Here is a 20,820-nt window from a genome sequence, read left to right as displayed (position 1 = left end):
TATCTAGTATACAGTTCGATAGTATGAGAAATCTGATCAAAGTTACACCTTAAAATGGCTACTGAAGAGAGGATTTATCTGTAAATACTAACCCTTCTAGGCCCAAGGTCTTTGGATTCACTATGTACAGTGCCTAGAGTATCAGTATTGATACCATAGCTAACATTTTAAAATATAATGACCTTATAATAACTCTCAATGTCATATAACAGCAAAAGAAAAAATCTAGAGGGGAAAGGGAGATTTTGAGTATCAGTAAAGTAAAAGGTTTTCCTCTTGCTCCAAATTTCACACACTTGCAGAGTGAGAATTCTGGTTATGTGACATTGCTGATACCATTTTGAGTGTTTTTTTTCCCACTGAAAAATTCAGTGCAAGAGTGTCACATCTTAACATGATTTTTTTTCTTTTCTTTTTTTTTTTTTTTTTCAGGAAGCAGGGTGAGTAGAAATGAATAGCTAACATTTGAGTGTTAGTTCTGGATGCTACTAATCCAATCCCATCTCTATTTGAGATGATAAGGCTGTAAGATGCTCTCACAAGCAGCAAAATCTAGGTTTGACTTTTTAAGAGGAATCTTTGGGGGGAAAAGATCTAGGCATTCTTTTTATTACCATCATGATTTTCACTACATATGTCCCTCATCCCTTTAGTTAGGATATCTAGCAGAATTTCTATTCATTTAAGAAAAATTTTAGAAGTCTGAGAATCATTTAGAAGGGGGAAGATTTCTTAGCTGATCTCTAGTATACTTATACCTCTTTGGGATTTTAATTTCATCAAAGAAATGTGTATTTGGTGAATCTACACATAGAATGTATGTCTTATACAAACATAATGAGTGATTATCTCTAAAATGAGGTACTTGTACCCGGCTCATTAAATGAATTGTTCTTTACTAGGTATATCTTCAAAGGACAATAAGCAAAAATTCCAAATGTGTCTGATGTTCTAGTAGTTTGATGATTCCTCTCAAATGAGAGAACAATAAATAAAGTTCAGGGTTTAAATATACAATAATGACTTCATAAATCTCCTTTTATTTGACTAGCTCATTAAAAAAAAAACCTGTCTAATATAAAAATAACTACTAGAAGCAGTAAGGTAAAATATTTGTATCTATTTAACTCACAGGCATCCATGTTTAAAATATGACCAAGAAGGCACAGAGACATGTCTTAAACTTCAGTTCTTGCCCCACAGTTGGGTAATGGAAAGACTTCTATATTGCATGTGGCAGAATTCCTCTCAGGAACACCCTGTGCAGATCTGCCATCGATCTCACATCATTAGCCAGTCCAATAACACAAGGCTGAACAACTGTACTTCCTCTGCTCCGTACACATGCTAAACTTCAAACAGTACCTCACTGGATGCTAGCCCAATTCACTGTCATTTTGCTAAGTAAAGAGCATGTGATTTCCCAAAATGTAGTTCTATCAATAATCTTTCAAGTATAATGCTCTAAAACAAAGTCAAAGATTTCCAAATGACCCAAAGACAACTCAGCAATGCTTTTTATTTGGAATGCCAGCAGTACTATTAACTAGAGTCTGACTGCTAGATCTCAAAACAGCCTGAGTGATGTGCTACTTATCATTTCTAATTGGACAAAATCAAGCAGGCTACACAGCTGTCACATAAATATGTGTGACCTCCTGCTGAAGCTTATGAACCTTACTGCTTGTGGACATTACTGTTGAGACAGATCGATAAGTATAGATATACAGAGATCTTAAGACTAGAGGCAGTTTAAAATTCATTCCTAATGCATATTTGAATATTAGAGATATTCTTAGTTATCAATTTGTGTTTCCATTCAGAACATTGAGAATGTAAATAACAGAGAAGCAGTTACCAGACTACTGGAAAGTTACCACTGGAAGCGACTGAGACACAAAGTTAAGTAATCATTAAGAATATGGATATATTAGACTAAGAGGATTCCTCTATGAGATGCTGAGATGTATTTTAGCATTACTGTCAAAATTCCTGAAATAAAACACTTCATTTTAGAAAACCTTCCTTTCTAATAGAGTATTGACTTCTCAGTTTTCTCCTTTATTAAGGGAAAATTGTGATTCAGGGAAATAAAATTGAAATGCACACTAATTACATCACCTGGGTGTTAAAATTCATGTATTAAATCCTTTATATTTCTTTATTAAATGACAAAGGAACAATATTTCTCAAAAATACTGCCTCCCCCTCCCTGTGATTATTTGCTGGTCATTGCATCTAATTTCATTTTGCTATGATAAACAGTCTTTCTTCAGAGTGAGAAATCCCCATGTGCATGATTACCTAACATGTCAGTTATGTTGATGCAGAAGACATTATATTTATATGCAAATACACACATGAATCCAAAATTGGTAACTGTAAAGGTAAGTATAAACAGAGATGAGCTATACTGCAGGGCAGTACATGAGAGAGAAGAGCTAAATTCAGTCAAGTAAATATTCTACTTCTGGAAAGACTCAAAATATGAGAGAACCATAATGAGGGAAATATCTAGCATGGTATCAAACTCCATTGTATAAAACAGACAAAGCTAAATTATTCTTGTTCAATTACCAAATAATGGCAGAGGGGTACTGTAGACCAATTACATTATAGAACAGTTGCTAGGTATAGTTCTCAAACCACTAAAAAGAAACCCTGCACCAGTGATTGTGGGTATTTAATTTTAACCCTTGATAGGAAATGAGGAAGGGTGATTTTTCTCTTGTTTAGGAAATCAAAAAACAAGTAATCCAGACTACCCAAATCCACAGCACAGACCCAACAGTTTTAAGCTGCTTTTAATATACACAGTTCAACCATGCCAGAAGAAAAAATCTACAAATTCCTATGTAAGGATTTTCAGGGGATTAAAATCCCTGTCAAAAAGAATCAAATTGGCAATTAAATGGAGAGGTTAGAAAGCAAACAACATATAATCTAGAGAAGTAGCAATAATATCCATTATAATATTTTAACCCTTTGGATATATAAATTACAAAACGTCTACATCAAGCCCTTGGTATTCTGCTTTATTTCTGAGTCTGGCCAGCCAGCAAACCAATTTTTTTTTTCTGCCACAGAGAAAATGTCACTAATGTGGCCTCTGGGTTCTGAGAAAAGAGCCATATCTCCTCTAGCCAATTAAGGAGTGGCGTGGACCATGCTTGGAAAGAGCCCCATAGTGGCAGTGGCCACTCAGCACTTCCTTCTCGGTAAAGAGAGAAGAAAACAGGAGATGGCAAGCCTCTTCCAGGGACACAAGGAATTCTCACAGAGGGGGGCAGATTCCTTACAAATGAAGTTCAATGAAAAACAGTCTCACCGCCAGAAGCCGAGGCACAAACAGACGATGCCCCATCCCCAGAAGTTCCAGCACCCGACAGGCATACTCATTCACCAGCTTGCTTCTCTCGTCGTGCATGTCCTGGGACTTTTTGACAGGAGGTGTGAGCTTAGCAGCTGGGGCTGGGCAGGGTACCCCTTCTTCCATGAGCAGTAAGTAGGTATCCAGAATGAGAAAGCTGGATCTCTTATCCACAATTTTAAGAACTGTGGAGGGAGGGGAGCCAGTCTTAGGTCTCCCCAGAAACAGGAACAAGCCAGTCTGTGGTGGGAATTGTCAGCTAATGTCTCCACAGGAAAAACATTTTAGCTAAATTATCCACTGTGTAAGAGCTTCAAAGTAGACTGGAAAATGAAATAAAATACCAGTCTAAATAAAAAACGGCAAAAGGAATTGAATGCAAGAAAATGGCCAGGAGTGATGCATAAGAGTTCAGATACATGTGTAGAAATGGACAAGCTGCTCAGCAGAGGCTGGCATGTGAGTGTGTGTATGTATGTGTAGGCGTGTGCCTGTGTGTGTGAAAGAGAGAGAGGGAGAGAGAAAGAGAGAGCAAGCAGCAGCAGCAGCAGCAGCAGTAGCCAGGAAGCCAGGGCAGTGGTGAAGCTACAAGGAGAAAAAGGATGAGCTCATTGCAATCCCTGATTCGTGACAAGCAGCTCTGGTGCCGCTGCTGCCACTGCTGCTGCTGCCTCTCGCTGAGAATCAGTAATGAAGGGGTAGGGAAGGAAGGGGAGGGAAGAGGAGGAGGTAGGTGAATGAGCATGCAGAGTGTGTCTCGGGGGAGAATGCTGTAATAAGAAGCCAATGGCAAGCCTTTGGACAGATGCGCTTCCCCCTCCCAGTCCACCTTCAATCAGTGTTAGTCTGACAGCTTATGCTGTTGAATCCTAAACCCACAGACAGATGAACGAGCTTCTTCTAACATGCAATGCTCACAGAAAAATCAGACGGCTAGCCAGATAAAAGGCTGACCTTTATTCACTCTTGCTTTCTAATAACAAAACAGATAAAGTCTGGTTGTATTCAGCTACTTAAAGTAGGATGCTCCAGTTCTTTTTGGATTACTGAATTCTCTACAGAAGAGAAGTTCAGGACAAACTGAGATTATGGACAGAAGAGCAAGGACTCCTGTGTCCAAGAAATGACATACCCTCAAGTTGAAGTATTTATGCAAGTGCAATGACATTTTGCAATGCTACAATGTGCTGAAGTATTTTAACATTCTGGGATGGCTAGCCATAATCAAAATGAAGAGTTTTATCAACATGCAATAAAACATAAAAATTTGCACCATATTGGCCCTCCCTGGTGGCGCAGCGGGTTAAAGCACAGCACTAAGAAGTCAAAGCCACTTCCGCATGAGTTCGATCCCCACCTGCCCCGGAGGTGACCACATGGCGTGGCAGACCTCTCCTGACCCGCCCGCTGCTCCCCTCAGCAGTGTACTTCGTCGATCTGCCTGTTCTGCTCTCCAACTCTGTCTCTGGTGAATCCTCTTACCCTCCGCATCTCTGGCCTGTACCCCAGTTCTGTATGAATAAATAAATAAATCTTTAAAAAAAATTTGCACCATATTAATAAGAGTATACAGTGAAGGAACTACTAATATTGAGATTCTCAAAGCAAAATTAACTTTTTAAAGCCACAGACCTTGATAATTCATTCAAAACATTGGTTAGATACTGTCTGATTAAATTAATCCCTTCCTCATAATAATATAAGAGACTTCTCTTTTGTTTTTACTATCTTAGTGTTAAAGTTATATTAATTATTTGATGTAAATAAACAATCATATCCAAATGAAGGTAAAAGGGCAAGGTCACCTTTAGAAAGTTTCTTAGTTTATCCTGATAATTACATGCCCTCCCCGCCAATTTCTGCCATATATACACATACAGAATCCTGATGCTACAGACCTATAGTTGGACTCTTAAATACTACACAGTTTCTCCACACAAATTTTAGCATGGTGCAAAGAGTAATAGGGCTAAAAGGTCATCAGCAGGTTTCTTTTCCGATTTTAACAAAAAAGTTTCAGATTTCTCCTAGTAACAAAATAACATATTTATCAGCTTATTTCTGTGATCTTGGCTAAAGAAACAGAGTATGGGATTGGAGTTAAAGGGAAATATTGCCTCCTTTAATAAAATGTTATTTGATTTCTTTTTCTAAAAATCCCAGAAAAAAGATTTTTTTAGTTAAAGAGTTGAAATATTTTTAATAGCATATCTTTAATAAGATAGTTACATATTGCTCTCAAGCCTTTCATTTCTTCTATTAAAACCATGCAAAGCCTTTAAAATGATCAAAAGCATTAGCAAATGACCTATTATGTATAAAATCCCTAAGATTTTGGAGGAAATGTGTGATGTGCTACCTAGCGCAGGAATTGGTTGAGTGATGGAGACAATAAGGAGGAAGCAAAAGATTTTGGACTGTCCAAGCCCCTCCCTACCCCCTTCTACCCGCACACAAATGCACACAGCGCACATACCAAACAGCTCCATTTTTATCCTTGTTTACATACTGGAATTCTGTATGAAATTTTATTTGAAAAGACTGTGTATCTGCTATGGTAGGTGTGAAAAACACTGCCACAGAAGTTTCAAATTTAATAATAAAGGGCATTTGACTTGCAAAGGAGGAAAAATTCAGTGATTCCTTTGCATACTGCATGTACATTTTTTTCCCCTGATTGTTTTTAAAGGTTAGGGTAGATGTTTCCATCTAACTGTCTTAAAGAATACTAGTACAAGCATTTTTTTTCTTGTAAACTAGAAGCAAGAATTTTTTGCCCGAAAGGACTCTAACAAGAAATTAAAAGACAATGGAGTGGTATATTTTGGCTCTGATAGTTACAAAATATGGTAAAATCATATGCAACTATTATATATTAAATGCAATAATTATTAAATTATTAAATGTTACTGTTACATATTAAACATAATAATGAAAAAAATTTTAAGTATCACTTAAATATTTCAGCACATTTATTGAAATTACATAGTGCTAGGTAAAAGGCACATAAACAAATAATCATTTATTTCAATTTTCAAATTTCTCAACCACACCTTCACCTTCATACCATGCATTATCCTTGGGGAGTTGAAGGTGTAGGTTTGGCCTGCTGGGATGGCAATAATAGTTTTAGAGGAGCCATCACTATATTTACAGTATACCTTCCCAATCAGTCTCAGGAATTAAGATTGCACAAGGACAATACAACAGACTCTGGGGCTTGGAGTAGTGAGGAGCCTGAAGAAAAGCAGGAGAAAATGGCTACTCCTACCAGTTTCTGAACAAGAGAAAACAGAGCTACAACTATAAGGAGCGGAGAAGACTCAAGATTGGATGCAGACCCTAGAGTCTCATTTGCTTGACCCTTGCTTAGAGAGTGAGGATGAAGATACGTACTAAGCAACTATGGCTCTATGATTGCTATGGCTTCAGAACATGCAGAAAAGGAAAAAGCCCGCTATGCCAGGGGTTCCTGCCTGAGCTCAGAAGATATCCAATGCACAGAGGGAAGATGTGATACAGAAAACTCTCCAGCCCAATAGGCATCCCCTGCCAAGAAATGACTACACTGAGAGCTGCCTCATCTCCCTGCACTTCTGGGAACCAGCACTGCAAAAAATCCATCCCCACTGGAATGTCCATTTCCATCCTTCTCAACTCCCTTTCCACATTAAAGCAAACCAGACTTTCTTAGAGATCTACTTTATTCAGTTCTGTAGATGTGGGCGCATCAGCCTCTGCCCACGAAAACATCTTACTGTGTACTACTCTATGGAAAACAGCTTCTCCCCACAAGCAACACCCTTGCTTTCTAAATTCCCTTAATTTTTTTAACTGTGGTCCTATATTCAGGTTGTACTTTGAGAATAAGGAGTTAGTTTAGCAGGTAAAATAACTTATAGAACATCATGTAGTGAAATAGAAGAATGGATTCTAGGGATTTTTGAAGCCCTAGAAGTCCCTCATCTTAGAAGTCCCTCACCATTTCCAACTCCTAGTTTATTTGATGAGATTCAGCAATAATTATAAAATGCTTTTGAGAAAGTTTTTTTTTTTTTAAGATTTATTTATTTGTGCACACAGAACTGAGGTACAGGCCAGAGGCTCAGGGGCGGTGAGAGTCTTCACCAGAGACAGAGTGGGGAACAGAACAGGCAGATCGACGAAGTAAATTGCTGAGGGGAGCAGTGGGCGGGTCAGGAGAGGTCTGCCACGCCATGCGGTCACCTCGGGGCAGGCGGGAATTGAACTCATGCGGAAGCGGCTTTAGATTCTCAGTGCTGTGCTTTAACCCGCTGCGCCACCAGGGAGGGCCCTTGAGAAAGTTTTTAACATTAAGTTGTCCAAAAATGAAATCACCACAGAAAAGACTATTCTAAGCTAACCAGTTAATAATACACATTTTCTCACACTATTATAAGTATTTTTTTTTAAAATGCAGTATCACCTTATGCCAGTGAGAATGGCCCGTATTTTAATAACTGGAAGTAACAAATGCTGGTGAGGATGTGGACAAAAAGGAAACCTTACACTGCTGGTGGGAATGTAAACTGGCTCAACCACTATGGAGAGCTGTATGGAGGGTCCTCAAAACACTAAAAATGGGTTACCATATAATCCAGCAATTCCACTCCTAGTAACCTACTCTAAGAACACAAAAAAATGAACTCAAAAGGAAATCTTAATGTGTCACTATTTACATTAGTTAAGATATGGAAACAACATAAATGCCCCCAAACAAAAAAGGAATAAAAAAAGCCACAATATATGTACACAATGGAACACTACATGACAATCAAAAAAAAGATAAACTCATGCCATTTGCAGCAACATGGAGGTGGAAGGGATTATGCTTGCTGAACCAAGTCAGAAGGAAGAAGATAAGTTTGGATGGCTCCACTTATATTTGAAATATAGAGAAACTGAACAAAAGGTCAAAAAAAAAAAAGAAAACTTTCAAGCTGATCATAGATCAAAGGCACATAGCAAGGGAGGGAGACAAAGAGAGAGTGGAAATGGGGAGAAAGAGCACAGGAACTGTGGTAGTGATGGTGATGGTTCATGGGTAGTATGGTAGTGGGAGAATAACTTGGTCTACATCTGAGGGAGAAACCAAATGCTATACATGAATGAACAAATGATGTAAAAAATAATATTTAGGAAAATTACGCACAAACAAAATTATCATCATAGTACTCACTAAATGCTATCTAGTATTATTCAGAATTAAAAAAGTAGTAGTAGTTCCTTGGTGGAGGGGAGAAGGATTTAAAAAAATTCTGTAAAGAAGTTCTCCATCAAATTGATAATAGTAAGGATCATTTGAATAAATCACCCAATAAGGCAGAAAATGAGAAAAAAAATCAAGAATACCAAGCAGGGTCTCAGAGCCAGGCTCTCACAAAGAGAAGCGTCCCTTGCTGGAGTGTGGAAGTTGTGGAGAGCAGTTGATTCTAACACCAGCTTGGTGCTTGAGTGCTCTTAGTAAGCCACTGATATGATTACTGGCCATAAACAGATTTGCATTGGGAAGGGGACACATATTTGACTTAATTTATGGAAGAGTAATTAAGGGTACTAACTGCAAAAGAAAATGTGCTAAGCAGTTACTTCAGGGATTACAAAGGTGAAAAAGAAAATACTTTCCAGCCTGCAGGAACTTATGCTCAGGTGCTATGGATATATGAAAGGAGGAACGCATGTTGTGTTATGATGTAGTCATATCATCTTGTCCACATGGACAAAAGTGAGCTTATACTAATGGGGTTGACCTGAACCATATAGAAGAGGAGAACAAGTGTAAAAATCATTGTGTTCATCAGGGTTGTGGTTTAAAAAATCAAAAAAATATTTTGGATGCATTAACATTAAAAAGAAAACTAGCCAAAAGCTGGTTAAGGGCATTCCTGTAATACCCACTATCTCTTTAGTTCACACTTAAGATTTAGATACAATAAGCAAGTAGTAAAGGATCCATGCTCATTTCAAGTAGGAGAGGAAAAACTACCAAAGCAATTTTCTAGCTCTTTCTTGTTTGTTCAATAGAGCCTTTTTGAAAAGATGAACCCTCAATAATTTGTCAAGTTCCTAAGAACCAATACACAGGTCAAATAAAAATAACAGTAGCCCTGGTCTCTGAGACTGCAAAATCGGCACAACTCACACTGCTGTTGAAGCCATGTTTCTGCTCAACATGGTGCTACATGCACCATGGGTTATTTGGGTAATTCAACTTACTTGAAGAAAAAGCTAAAATGAAATGTAATGAGACTGAGCATGCAAGTTCATCACAAGGAAATGCAATCTTACTATTTTTATTGGAATTTATACACAGAAGAATCCAAAGGCAAAACCAAAATACACATTTAACTGGTGCCATGGTGAGTACTGCTGAACACAAACCTAGAATAATTAACAAAAAAAAAAAAGGTGATTAATGTTATAGACTTACCTAGTCTTTCTTAGGAGTGATCTGACCTCTTGGTGAGACATAAGGTATAATGATGTTGAAGGAGTTTTTCTTTGTTAATAGAGAATAGAACTTCCCCCATGAAAAGCCATTTAATAACATTCTGAATAGTCATGGTACTATTACTACTACCTATTACCTAGCCTTGGAATCAGATTTGTGCAAGAAACTCTGCAGTCTGAAAGTTGGTCATTTTGTTTCTTCACTGACAGCTCAAAAGACGGCCTATGTTATGGATATTACAATATTTTACTTTTTAAAAAACATACAACTGGTGGCAACTCAGAAATCAGAAACTTCTATTAACTGGATTGGGTTATATATTTTACATCAAGTCACAATAAGTCTATTTCTTTTCCCCATGTGACATTAATTAAAACATTTAAAGACAGCCATTATTTTCATTCCTCTGAACAAGTATTTCTGATGTTAACAGGCCCTCCCATAAGCTGATTTCTGGATTATTCTACACTATTCACAATCCTCCTCCTGCCCTAAGGACAGTTTCTTCGGACAGTGTCCTTCATAGTTCTATCTGCACTGAAAAGAATAGCTTAGAAATGACACCAGAATCATAAAGTAATGTAACGGTTGAACCTAGAAAACATTAATATCTAAAATCTTACTAATGAACTGACACAAGCAGTAGGTATGTCACCCTGATGATGAGCATATACTTGCCTGAGGCAGAGCCAGAAAGGCGAAAGCCCTGAGACTAGCTGCACAGCAGGGCTACTAGCATTACCTGCCTCATAATTTGCTTTATTTCAATTAATGTAGTCCATTTTTAAAAATAACAATCTTATTAGCAAGACTACTTCACCATTCTATTTCAAATGAGATTGGTCTGGAACCTGTGCTTTTCATCTGGTATGAAAGAATCTAAGATGTTTAGATTTGAGTTGCAAGGGTGTTTCTAAAGCCTACTGTGAGAATGGTCACTGCTAAATACACACTTGGGATAATAAAGCACATCTGCCTTCTCAATTTTTAACTGAGAAAGCACCCTTATTCAATCAAATAGAGAGACTACATCCTCAGCAGCTCTGCTACTCTATTTACACAAAAGCAGCTTTCTAGAAATCATGTTAGTGCTACAGGCTTGAAATGGTATGCCCTCAGTCCACTCAGCCACATTCCTGGGAAACTTGTAGAAGGCTGCATTTTCAATCTGAAGCAGAAGACAGACATAAATATAACTGAGGTCTACTTTTTAAAATCAATTAGATTAAAATCATGATCAGATTAAGATGATAGAATTTTGACAATTCCTTCCTTCTCTCAATTAGTATTTTACTTTGTGCATGTATACAATTGTGTTTATGTTGTCATAGTTATTAAAATAATGAGGTACTATATTCATCTTGATATGGTCTGAATTGTCTTTACCTTCTTCCTATGGTTCACCTCCAGTTTTCTATTAAATTTGCTATCTGTAGCATCATCATGTTACATGGAATGTGAGGTGAAGTTTAATAGCTGCTAGTGTGAAGACTATTATTTTAGCAGAAGAGTCATATGGGCCAACCAATTGAATTTATTTCCACAAAATGAATATGTCATGATGGGACATTCACTTTTTTTTTTTTTAATAGACAAGCCAATTTTCTGAAATGAAGATTGTATAGTTCCCCCTCCCACCATGACTTCAAATGGATTCAGCAGAATTTCAGAGGTGGCAAAATGGTGTGAAGCTGATTGTCACAGTATTGTTTTGCATTATTGTTTTGCATTATTGTCCATGATGATAGTGACACGTAAACAGATGTATATAGGTGTTGGTAGGCACCTTTACCTACCTTATATTCATGTTTATTGTGAACAAGACCTAACTAAGCAATGTACATATCACCAACTCTTTTCTTTTTAGTAACACAAATTCTTGATAAATATTGATATGACTAAAAGTATGAATGATAATTTTATCATTTATTCAGTATCCATAAGTGCCTTGAACGATGCTTAGTCCTTAGAGTACGCTATTGCTTTTAATCTTATCAACCAGTAATGCCCATTCTACATAGGAGCCACCTGAGCTTAGAAAACTAAATGAATTACTCAAGATCATAAAGCTAGTACGTAGTAACTACAATTAGTTTTTTAGAGAAGTACACCTGTGACATAACTGCACTAAATCTAATTTGAATTTTTTTGAAAGGAGAGTTAAATAGAATATATCCTAGAGGTTAATGAAGTTAGTTCAATGGAAACCACAAGGCTTTACATGAATGTGGAAGAACTAATGAGTCTTGGATTCTAAAAGACATGACAAAAAATAAACAAAACAAAATCTTGTGTTGAAAGAGAAGTATCTATGTCCTTGAATCTTACTTCTTCTTATTCTTACTAATTATTATTGTTATTGTTACACTGAATAACCTAGCCATGAAATCAGCCCTCTCCCCACTGCTCCTAGTCTCTATATTTAACCACTTACTGGATATATTCAATCTCAGAGGAAACTTAATCTCATGATATGCAAAGTCACCATCTCTTCTCCAATGTACATGTTCTATCCAGCTGTGGTACCCACGTCAACTCAATCATCGCTGTAGATACCTGGGTCCCACACTCCTTCTTTTATGCCCCTTCCCTAACAGTAAGTCTGTTTTTCTCAAAATTATCCCAACTTCCCCATTCCCATTTCTTCTAATTTGAGACCAGACCTTGGTATGACAAGATGGGACATCCAAAACCTGCCATATTCAAGTTACTTGAAGTTCTCTGTATGCCCCAGGTTACTGCATGTCTCTCTTTCTTCTTTTCACAAATTGTGACTTCCTTCTAATTTACTTATCTTTTTCTAATTTGTTAACTCAATTCTGATATTATCTTCTGCAGAAAATACTCCCTTTATCCTTGGGTTTGGGCACAGGTGTTTGCTCTTCCACCATGCTATCTCTTGTAGACTTATAGTTTAAGGATTCACATTGAAATCAATAATGAGGGTCTCTTTTCCCTATTAAAGCACTTAGAGATCAATATCAAGTATTAGTCTTCTTTTTGTCCCAAAAAACTATAAAAGGAATTTAACTGACATATAGTGATTATCCCATAACTGTTTATTCAAATGATTCAGCAACCAAGATGAATAAAAGACCATTACTATGCATGGGAGGAAAAGATAAGCATTACTGTGGTTAGTGATATTGGTGCTGTAATATTCCTAAGCCTTTTAAATGCTCTTCTCTTTCTGAAACATTTTTCTCTATAATTTTTCCTTTAAAAATGTTAGCAAATCTAAAAATGGAGCTTCCATATGACCCAGCAATCCCACTCCTAGGTGGGGAACACAAAAACACTGATTCAAAAAGACACCTGCACCCCCATGTTTATTGCTGCTTTATTTACAACTGGAAAGACATGGAAACAACCCAAATGCCCTAAAGTAGGTGACTGGATTAAAAAGATGTGGTACATACACACATGGAGTATTACTCAGCAACCAAAAATAAATAAATAAATAAACACATGCCTTTTGCAGCAACATGGATGGAGCTGGCAAAGACCATGCTTAGTGAGATAAGCCAGAAAGAAAAGGAAAAATACCGGATGGTTTCACTCATAGCAGGAGTATAAAGGACCAGGGGAGAAAATAATAATAATAATGAATAACTATATACCAGAGACATTTTATCGGGGTGGATGGGAATGGGATCAAACAGTGGGGGGAGGGAAGTGCACTGGTCTATAGTGATGGCACACGGGTAATTTGGTAATGGGAAGCCCATGGGGATTACAATGGGGAAAGGCACAAGATGATGTAAATATAAACTATTACATTATTTTAAAAAATGTTAACAAACTTTCAAAATGTTATGATGGAAAGGGCAAAAGTTGAAATGTCATAGAGAACTGGATTTAAAAACAGGAATTTTCAGGAACTTGAAAATGAGGTTTAAAAATAGTAATATTAAGAAGCTGCTAAAGTTTAACATCTGGGTCATTTCTAGTTTGGTAAATTGCTAAGTAGACAGTGTGACAGTAAAAATAGTAGTTGACAGTACAAACACTGGGGCTAGGGCAGGATGGAGATGAAAGGAGTTAGCAAGAAATTTATGGCCATCTGTTGGGTGATGTCCTCTCAGCTATGGGAAATATTATTCTGGAGCCAAGCAATCTCTGGTAGTCATATGCAAGATGTGGGAATGGATAAGGCAAACTAGGAGAAATATGGATGTCACGAAGAGATGTTCTCACATATGTCTTGATGTTCTTTTTAATTATCCCAGGTATGATTTAACAACCAGATATACAATTACATTATTAGGGAAATAATTTGGCCAACCCAACAGTGTTTCTTAATGGTAGGCATTGCATTTGCCTCAAATTGGTCACCAGTGCAGTGATTACACACAGAACTCAAGAATAATTACTGAGTTGATGAATGGTTGAATCTTAATAACACTAAATGGGCTTTCTAATCATTTACTTGAAATCTGGTGATCTCAATATACAATAATGTGAGGACAGGCATTCCTAATGAAAATTCTCTGAGGTGGAGGTAAGAATAACAGTCTCATAAGCCCCTATTATGGATCGGATTATCGTACCTCCACTTCCATGTATGTTCTCATTACACACACACACACACACACACACACAATATGGCTAAAAGAAACAACTTACATGTGTTTTGCTAAGTCAGTATGCCCTGTCTCTACAACATGCTTGATTTCCTACTTTCAAATCTCAGTCTTCCGAAAGCAATTTATCTATAAGTTCTGGAGCCCTATCTTCTGGAGTCCTAAATACAAAGGTACCTTAAATCTGTCCTTTTTTTACCTTTACTGTCATTGCTATGGCCATCATGTCCTGTTTGGTTTACTGAAATACTCTCCATGCTTCTACTTTAAGCTCTTGTCAATTCACATTTTACATACAACAGAGTTCCCCAATCAAAAATGATGTCAAAACCATAAGTCATATAAAATTTTTGTTTGAAATTTAACCTGGTTTCCTATTGTACTACAATGCCAACACTAGCATTGTTGATATATCTCTAAGATCTGTTACCTTTCTTCTTGCTACATCTTGCTCACTTGTTCGTATGTCCAGTCTCACAGGCCGCTCTGTTCTAAACACAGAAACTTCCCCTGCCTCAGGGCATTTACATGTGCTCATGCTTTTGGTCTTCATATGGCTGGCTGAACAAAATCATTAAACTAAAAACTTATTTTGCTAATAGCCTTCTTATCTAACAGATAAGCAGTAGTAACAGATAAAGTATGTAACACATTATAATCCCTTGTATGATTTCTTTCATGATATCATTATTTAAGTTGTTCACTGCTTTCTTATGATTATCTTCACCATCAACTAGAAAATATCAAGACCTGGCTCATAGGAGAGAGGCTTTAAAAACTTTATTGACAAATTTATACAGAAAACATAACCATAAGATTCTTTCCTCAGCTTCTTCCATTCATTTTATATTTTAAATTTATTATTTTATAGGTCCTGTGAATACCTTTTCTTTACTAAACCAGAGTGAACTAAAGGAATGCCTTGATATTTAAGACTTACTATTTACTCAGCTCTCCTGAGGCCCCAAAAGGTCACAACACAACCTGTGGTTTGCTAACGAATGAATTAACTTACTCCCAGATAGCAGATGGTGAGTAAGCTTAGCTATAGCTTTTGTTCTTATGTTTTTATAGTAAGGCAGTAATTTTATCTCAATTTCATAAGTAAAAATCATAATGGTATCAAAAATTAAGAATTTTAAGAACATCCTAGTATATATCCTTCATGAATGTCAAGTTGTGTTTTTTCTCCCTGAACTTATTTCTATACTCATTATAAAAATTGACCAACTTCAACTAAGTTGGCCTACCTGGTAAACTGTAGTAATGCTAAATGTTATGCTTCTAAAAAAGCTACTATTATAATCCTCATAAAGACTGACCACAGAAAAATGCAGAAACCATTTTAGACATGCAAGTTGCTGAGTCACTGTGGTTTTGATATATATAGATGCTTCTATATTTAATAGCAAAGATATCATAATATTGGTTTTAAAAGTATTCTGAAAATTTAGGATAATACATGCTATATAAATGTTAACTACTTTAGGAAGGAAAAGGAAATAAACAGCATGACCAAAAACCACTGTAGGCCACTGGGGATGGAGAAGAATAAATGAACCCGGGTGAAAGAGGAAAGAGAATATTCAATTCTCTACACACACACTATGAGTCCAGTGTTGTGCCTGGTATTGAGGGGTGCGGGTGGGGGAATCAAACTTAGCACATAATGTGGTCTCTATCCTCAATGGCATAAAGATTTCACGACAGGGACGAAACTAATGATCAAGATGGGTGCCATATAACATGTAATGCACATGTAACAATGTGCCCAGTAGGTACATTTGAGGCCACCTGAGGTCAGATCTTGCTAGAAGATGGGCTTATACTAGATAACAAAAAGGTGACTAGGAAAATGAAGACTATTTTTTAGAACGGTTAATCTAATAGCAACAGCCAAGGAAGCTTGAGAGAGGTCAAGACTGAAGGTAGATAAGCCAAAAAGCTTTTGCGGTAAGCCCAGTGTGAGAAAATGAGTGCCTGGACCAGTACAGTTTCCATGGAAACAGTTATGTTCCAATCTGAGCAGCATCAGGAAGGAAAAACAGATCTTTGTTATCTTTGTGTAGCTTGCCAAGTACATATGACTTATTATAGCCTTTATATAACTCACTGATACAAAACTACCAGAAAGACTATGCTTTACTAAGTCAGGGAAGGGCAACCATAGAGGAAACAGGATGTCCCGTGATATATGAACATTGAACTTAAAGTTGCTGACTTTGTGACACAAAGTTTGGTTAAAAGATCAATTGGGGCCCTCCCTGGTGGCGCAGTGGGTTAAAGCACAGCACTGGGAAGCTTGAGCCACTTCCGCATGAGCTCGATTCCCGCCTGCCCTGGAGGAGACCACATGGCGCGACAGACCTCTCCTGGCCCACCCTCTGCTCCCCTCAGCAGTGTACTTCGTTGATCTGCCTGTTCTGCTCCCCACACGGTCCCTGGCGAATCTTCTCACCCTCCGCATCTCTGGCCTGTACCCCAGTTCTGTATGAATAGGTAAATCTTAAAAAAAAAAAATCAATTGATCTAGCCACTTTCTCTGCAAGTCTATTAACAGAATTCAAACCACAAAGTATCCAGCTGAACCAAGCATAGCTGATCTGACAATGCTATATTCCAATTATCCAGGGCACCTTGGCTACCACTAAATGAGACAGTAAGTGAGAATATGTAAGCTCTAGTGACCTCTATTCTCCACAAAAAAAAAAAAACATTTTATATGCAAATTTGTTTCTTAAAATTGGAGTGAGAACATGGCAAAGAAGTGTTTAAGAGGACAAGAAAGTGAGGGAAAAAAAAAAAACAGTGGAGAAGAGCAATGTCTGTGAGTATTCAAAATCTGGCACTTCCATGTGTTCCCGTCCCCATTGACATAAACTAGGGAAATGCTGCTCCATTTTGCTCTTCTCTTTCCATCCTTCAGTTGCAGCCTTGTTTGAAGATTCTCAACCTACACTATTTTTTCTCACCTAGACTACTCTAATAGTCTTCTAGCTAGTCTTATTACCAGTATCTTCACATTTCAGTCATTCTGTCTCCATAATGTCTCTTTAAAGCATCTTATGCAACTATGTAGCTAGAGCTACCCTGTCGTCCACAGATTCAGTGATTAGCACACACCACACTAACCTCAACATATCCCTTTAGATCATCTAGACCTATCCTGTCTTTCCCAGGACATTTGTCACCTTGACACTGCATGCTCAATGTTCTCATGAAACTTCTCACAAACATGCTCTATTTTATGGTGTGTCTGTCCACATACAATTCTCACTGCCTAAAACAAGTGCTTGTCTTCTCTTGCTATTTTTTCAAGAATTTGATATCCTTTTCTCTTTCTTATGGTCCTAGTCATCATATTCCATCACTCCTTTACATTCTCTCCCATTCATTCATGACCACACAATAATATCTCTTCCATGGGAATACTTGTACACCTGTGATTGTACATTTGATTCTTTGTGAACACCTTGGGAGTAACCAGAACATATCCACTTTAGCATCTCTACTACGCAACAGTTCCTGCTCACTGTGATCACAGAACATTTAATATTGAGTAAATGAATAAATGATTGATACTTAAATGACAAAATGAGCTTTAGATTTAAAATAGCTAAAATTTAAAAAGATATATTAAACTTTTTTTAAAAGATGTGCTAGATGGTAAGCATGTATTTATTTTATTTCAAATATAATTAGTAAGAAGAAAGATGAAAATGAAAGCAATGTTTATGAATTTCTAAGAGTGGAAAAAGAGTGGCACAGAGTAAAACAGTGTAAAAGTCAAAAGAAGATAAATAAAAACCAGTTTTATTTAATGATGTGTTCACTGTCAGTTGGCTATTCCTTCAGAAACAATAAATCCTACTTGGGTAGTGACAGGCTCTTATCAGACAAGCTCATTCTAGTTCAATGAACAAAGGTTATAGAATGTACAAAAGTGGAAGTCTAGAAGTTACTGTTTTGATTTGGATTTGAATGTGTAAACTACAATGGAGAGGGAGGGTTAAATAAAACAATAATTTCCATTTCACATGGAAACAAGATACAAGTGTTGATGGAAGGCAATAATTTATTTGTGTATTGCAAAAACAAATTAAAGTTCTCAAATAAAGGTTTCTAAATGATATCAACATGCATCCAATCTAGTACTAACATAAAATACACCTTTAAGGAAACATCTGATTGACAAATTCATGTGCCCAAAGGCAGATGCTCAGACTTGACTAATAATAGAACTGAAATCAAATTCAAGAAAATGACACAGTAATGAGTGTAGTATAAGGAAGACATGTCCATGTTTCTCTAGTGATTACATTTGGAGAAGGTAAAACCTGCAAATAAATTGGGTAAGACCATTTGAAATGGAATTAGCCAGTCAAGATAAACAAATTGACCAAAGACTTAAGTTGCAATTTTATATTTTTTGTACTATTAGTGATACCTCAGGTTACAATACTCTAATCATGATTAACATGACACAGTAAAAATTGTAAAAATCTAGCCAACCCTCAAGAACTGAAAGCCTAATGTATATGCAATTCCTTTATGAGTAAGGCATTGGGACCTGAAAGTATATGTCACAGTTTGAGGGAAGGTCTGCACACGGTCATGGAGAAGCACGGACTATAGTCATGACAGAGTGAGCACTTGAAAACTTGAAAACACATACTCAAATCTCCTGCATGGCCCAAAGGGTCTTGCTCTAAAAAAGTGGCAATGTCCTTTAGCTCTCCAAATACCAGCATCAGCTTTGTTGTCTTTGCTCTGAAATGAAAATATATTACTATACACCAAGAATGGATCAGTTGCAAGTATGGTCAGCAAGAAAATGTCTTTGATATCTTCTATACACTAAAATTGCCCAACATAGCATAAAACATCAAGTCAAGATAACAATTACATATGTATATAGAGATTTATATATATATATATATATATATATACATATATATATCATGTAAGTACATATATAGTATATGCATGTGTATGGTATATGTGTATACAGCAATTGCAAGATACAAACATACACATATGTACATACTACATACATGATACACACATACTATACACATATGTACTACACATACATATACACACATACATATAGTGTATATCTGTACTTATATGATGTATATATACTATATATATAAATGATTTACTGAAATAAATTATTTATTAAACTAGCAACTGAATAAAAAACTTTGGTCTAAGTAAGATAATTCTCCTTTAAAGTCACTTATTTGGAAATAATGTATTTAATATGTTTTCATCTAAAGAAAACAAAATTTAAAAAGAACTTTCCAAGAGCCTTTCTAAATGTCACCAAGAACAAAATGGGTCCTATTTGAAATACACCCCCTTCCATTACTTTTTTTTTTTAAAAGATTTATTTATTTATTCATACAGAACTGGGGTACAGGCCAGAAATGTGGAGGGTGAGAAGATTCACCAGAGACAAAGTGGGGAGCAGAACAGGCAGATGGACGAAGTACACTGCTGAGGGGAGCAGCGGGCGGGTCAGGAGAGGTCTGCCACGCCATGTGGTCACCTCCGGGGCAGGCGGGAATTGAACTCATGCGGAAGTGGCTTTAGCTTCTTAGTGCTGTGCTTTAAACCGCTGAGCCACCAGGGAGGGCCGCCTTCCATTACTTTATAATTAAGGAGGGAGGCATTTATAATTTAATGCTTAAGAATAAACTAACTGGTGACTTTTCCTTTCCAAGACTGATCCATTAATAGGAACTGAATCAACCACACAAGGGCTTGCAGTGTCATCAAAGCCTAGCAGCACGTTAGAATCACTCTGCTCTTCACCCACCACCCTTCCATGCCCAAGTCGCCCTCTCTACACTCAGTTTGTGATGCATTCCTGGCAGTTCTATTTGTTCTTGGCTCTGTAGTCAAGTTTTGTAAAACTCATCCTAGGCCAGCCATGCTCATCTCAGTTGCCACCTTCATTTCATCTCTGTGACTCTCAACTTTTTCATTTTCAAAGATTTATTTAATGCATACAGAACTGGGGTACAGGCCAGACGTGCAGGGGCAGTGAGAGGCTTCACCAGAGACAGAGTGGGGAGCAGACCAGGCAGACTGACAAAGTACACTGCTGAGGGGAGCAGCAGGAGGGACTGGAGAGGTCTGCAGAGCCAGGAACCACACCACATGAGTCACCTCCAGGGCGGGGGATTGAACTCACGCTGAGATGGCTTTAGCTTCTTAGTGCTGTGCTTTAACCAGCTGCACCACCAGTGAGGCACCCCCCTACACCCTCCCCACCCCTGGCCCATAACTCTCAACTTTTTTCTTTTTTTATTACAAAGTTTATTTTTACATCATTTTGCACATTTTTTTTTTTCCATCTCGATTGTAATCCCCGCGGGTTTCCCATC

General features: G+C 37.2%; 1 protein-coding gene across 4 annotated transcripts in view; it reads right to left on the bottom strand.

Moving 5' to 3' along the window:
* Positions 1–20,820, bottom strand: part of RABGAP1L (RAB GTPase activating protein 1-like) — a 521,731-nt gene that overhangs the window by 119,022 nt on the left and 381,889 nt on the right. The window contains exon 1 of one of the 4 annotated variants that reach the window (XM_004688501.2): positions 3,329–4,013. The exons of the other annotated variants lie outside the window; for them this stretch is intronic. Within the exon in view, the coding sequence (XP_004688558.1) occupies positions 3,329–3,496 (168 nt within the window). The 5' untranslated portion in view covers positions 3,497–4,013. Of the gene's footprint in view, positions 1–3,328; positions 4,014–20,820 lie in introns of those variants that run through there. 4 annotated transcript variants of the gene reach the window in all.

The sequence above is a fragment of the Condylura cristata genome, unplaced genomic scaffold (assembly GCF_000260355.1).
Source record: "Condylura cristata isolate star-nosed mole 26May11 unplaced genomic scaffold, ConCri1.0 scaffold00024, whole genome shotgun sequence".
Classification (NCBI taxonomy): domain Eukaryota; kingdom Metazoa; phylum Chordata; class Mammalia; order Eulipotyphla; family Talpidae; genus Condylura; species Condylura cristata.
Note: the sequence above shows the minus strand (reverse complement) of the source record. Positions and strands in the feature narration are given on the sequence as shown.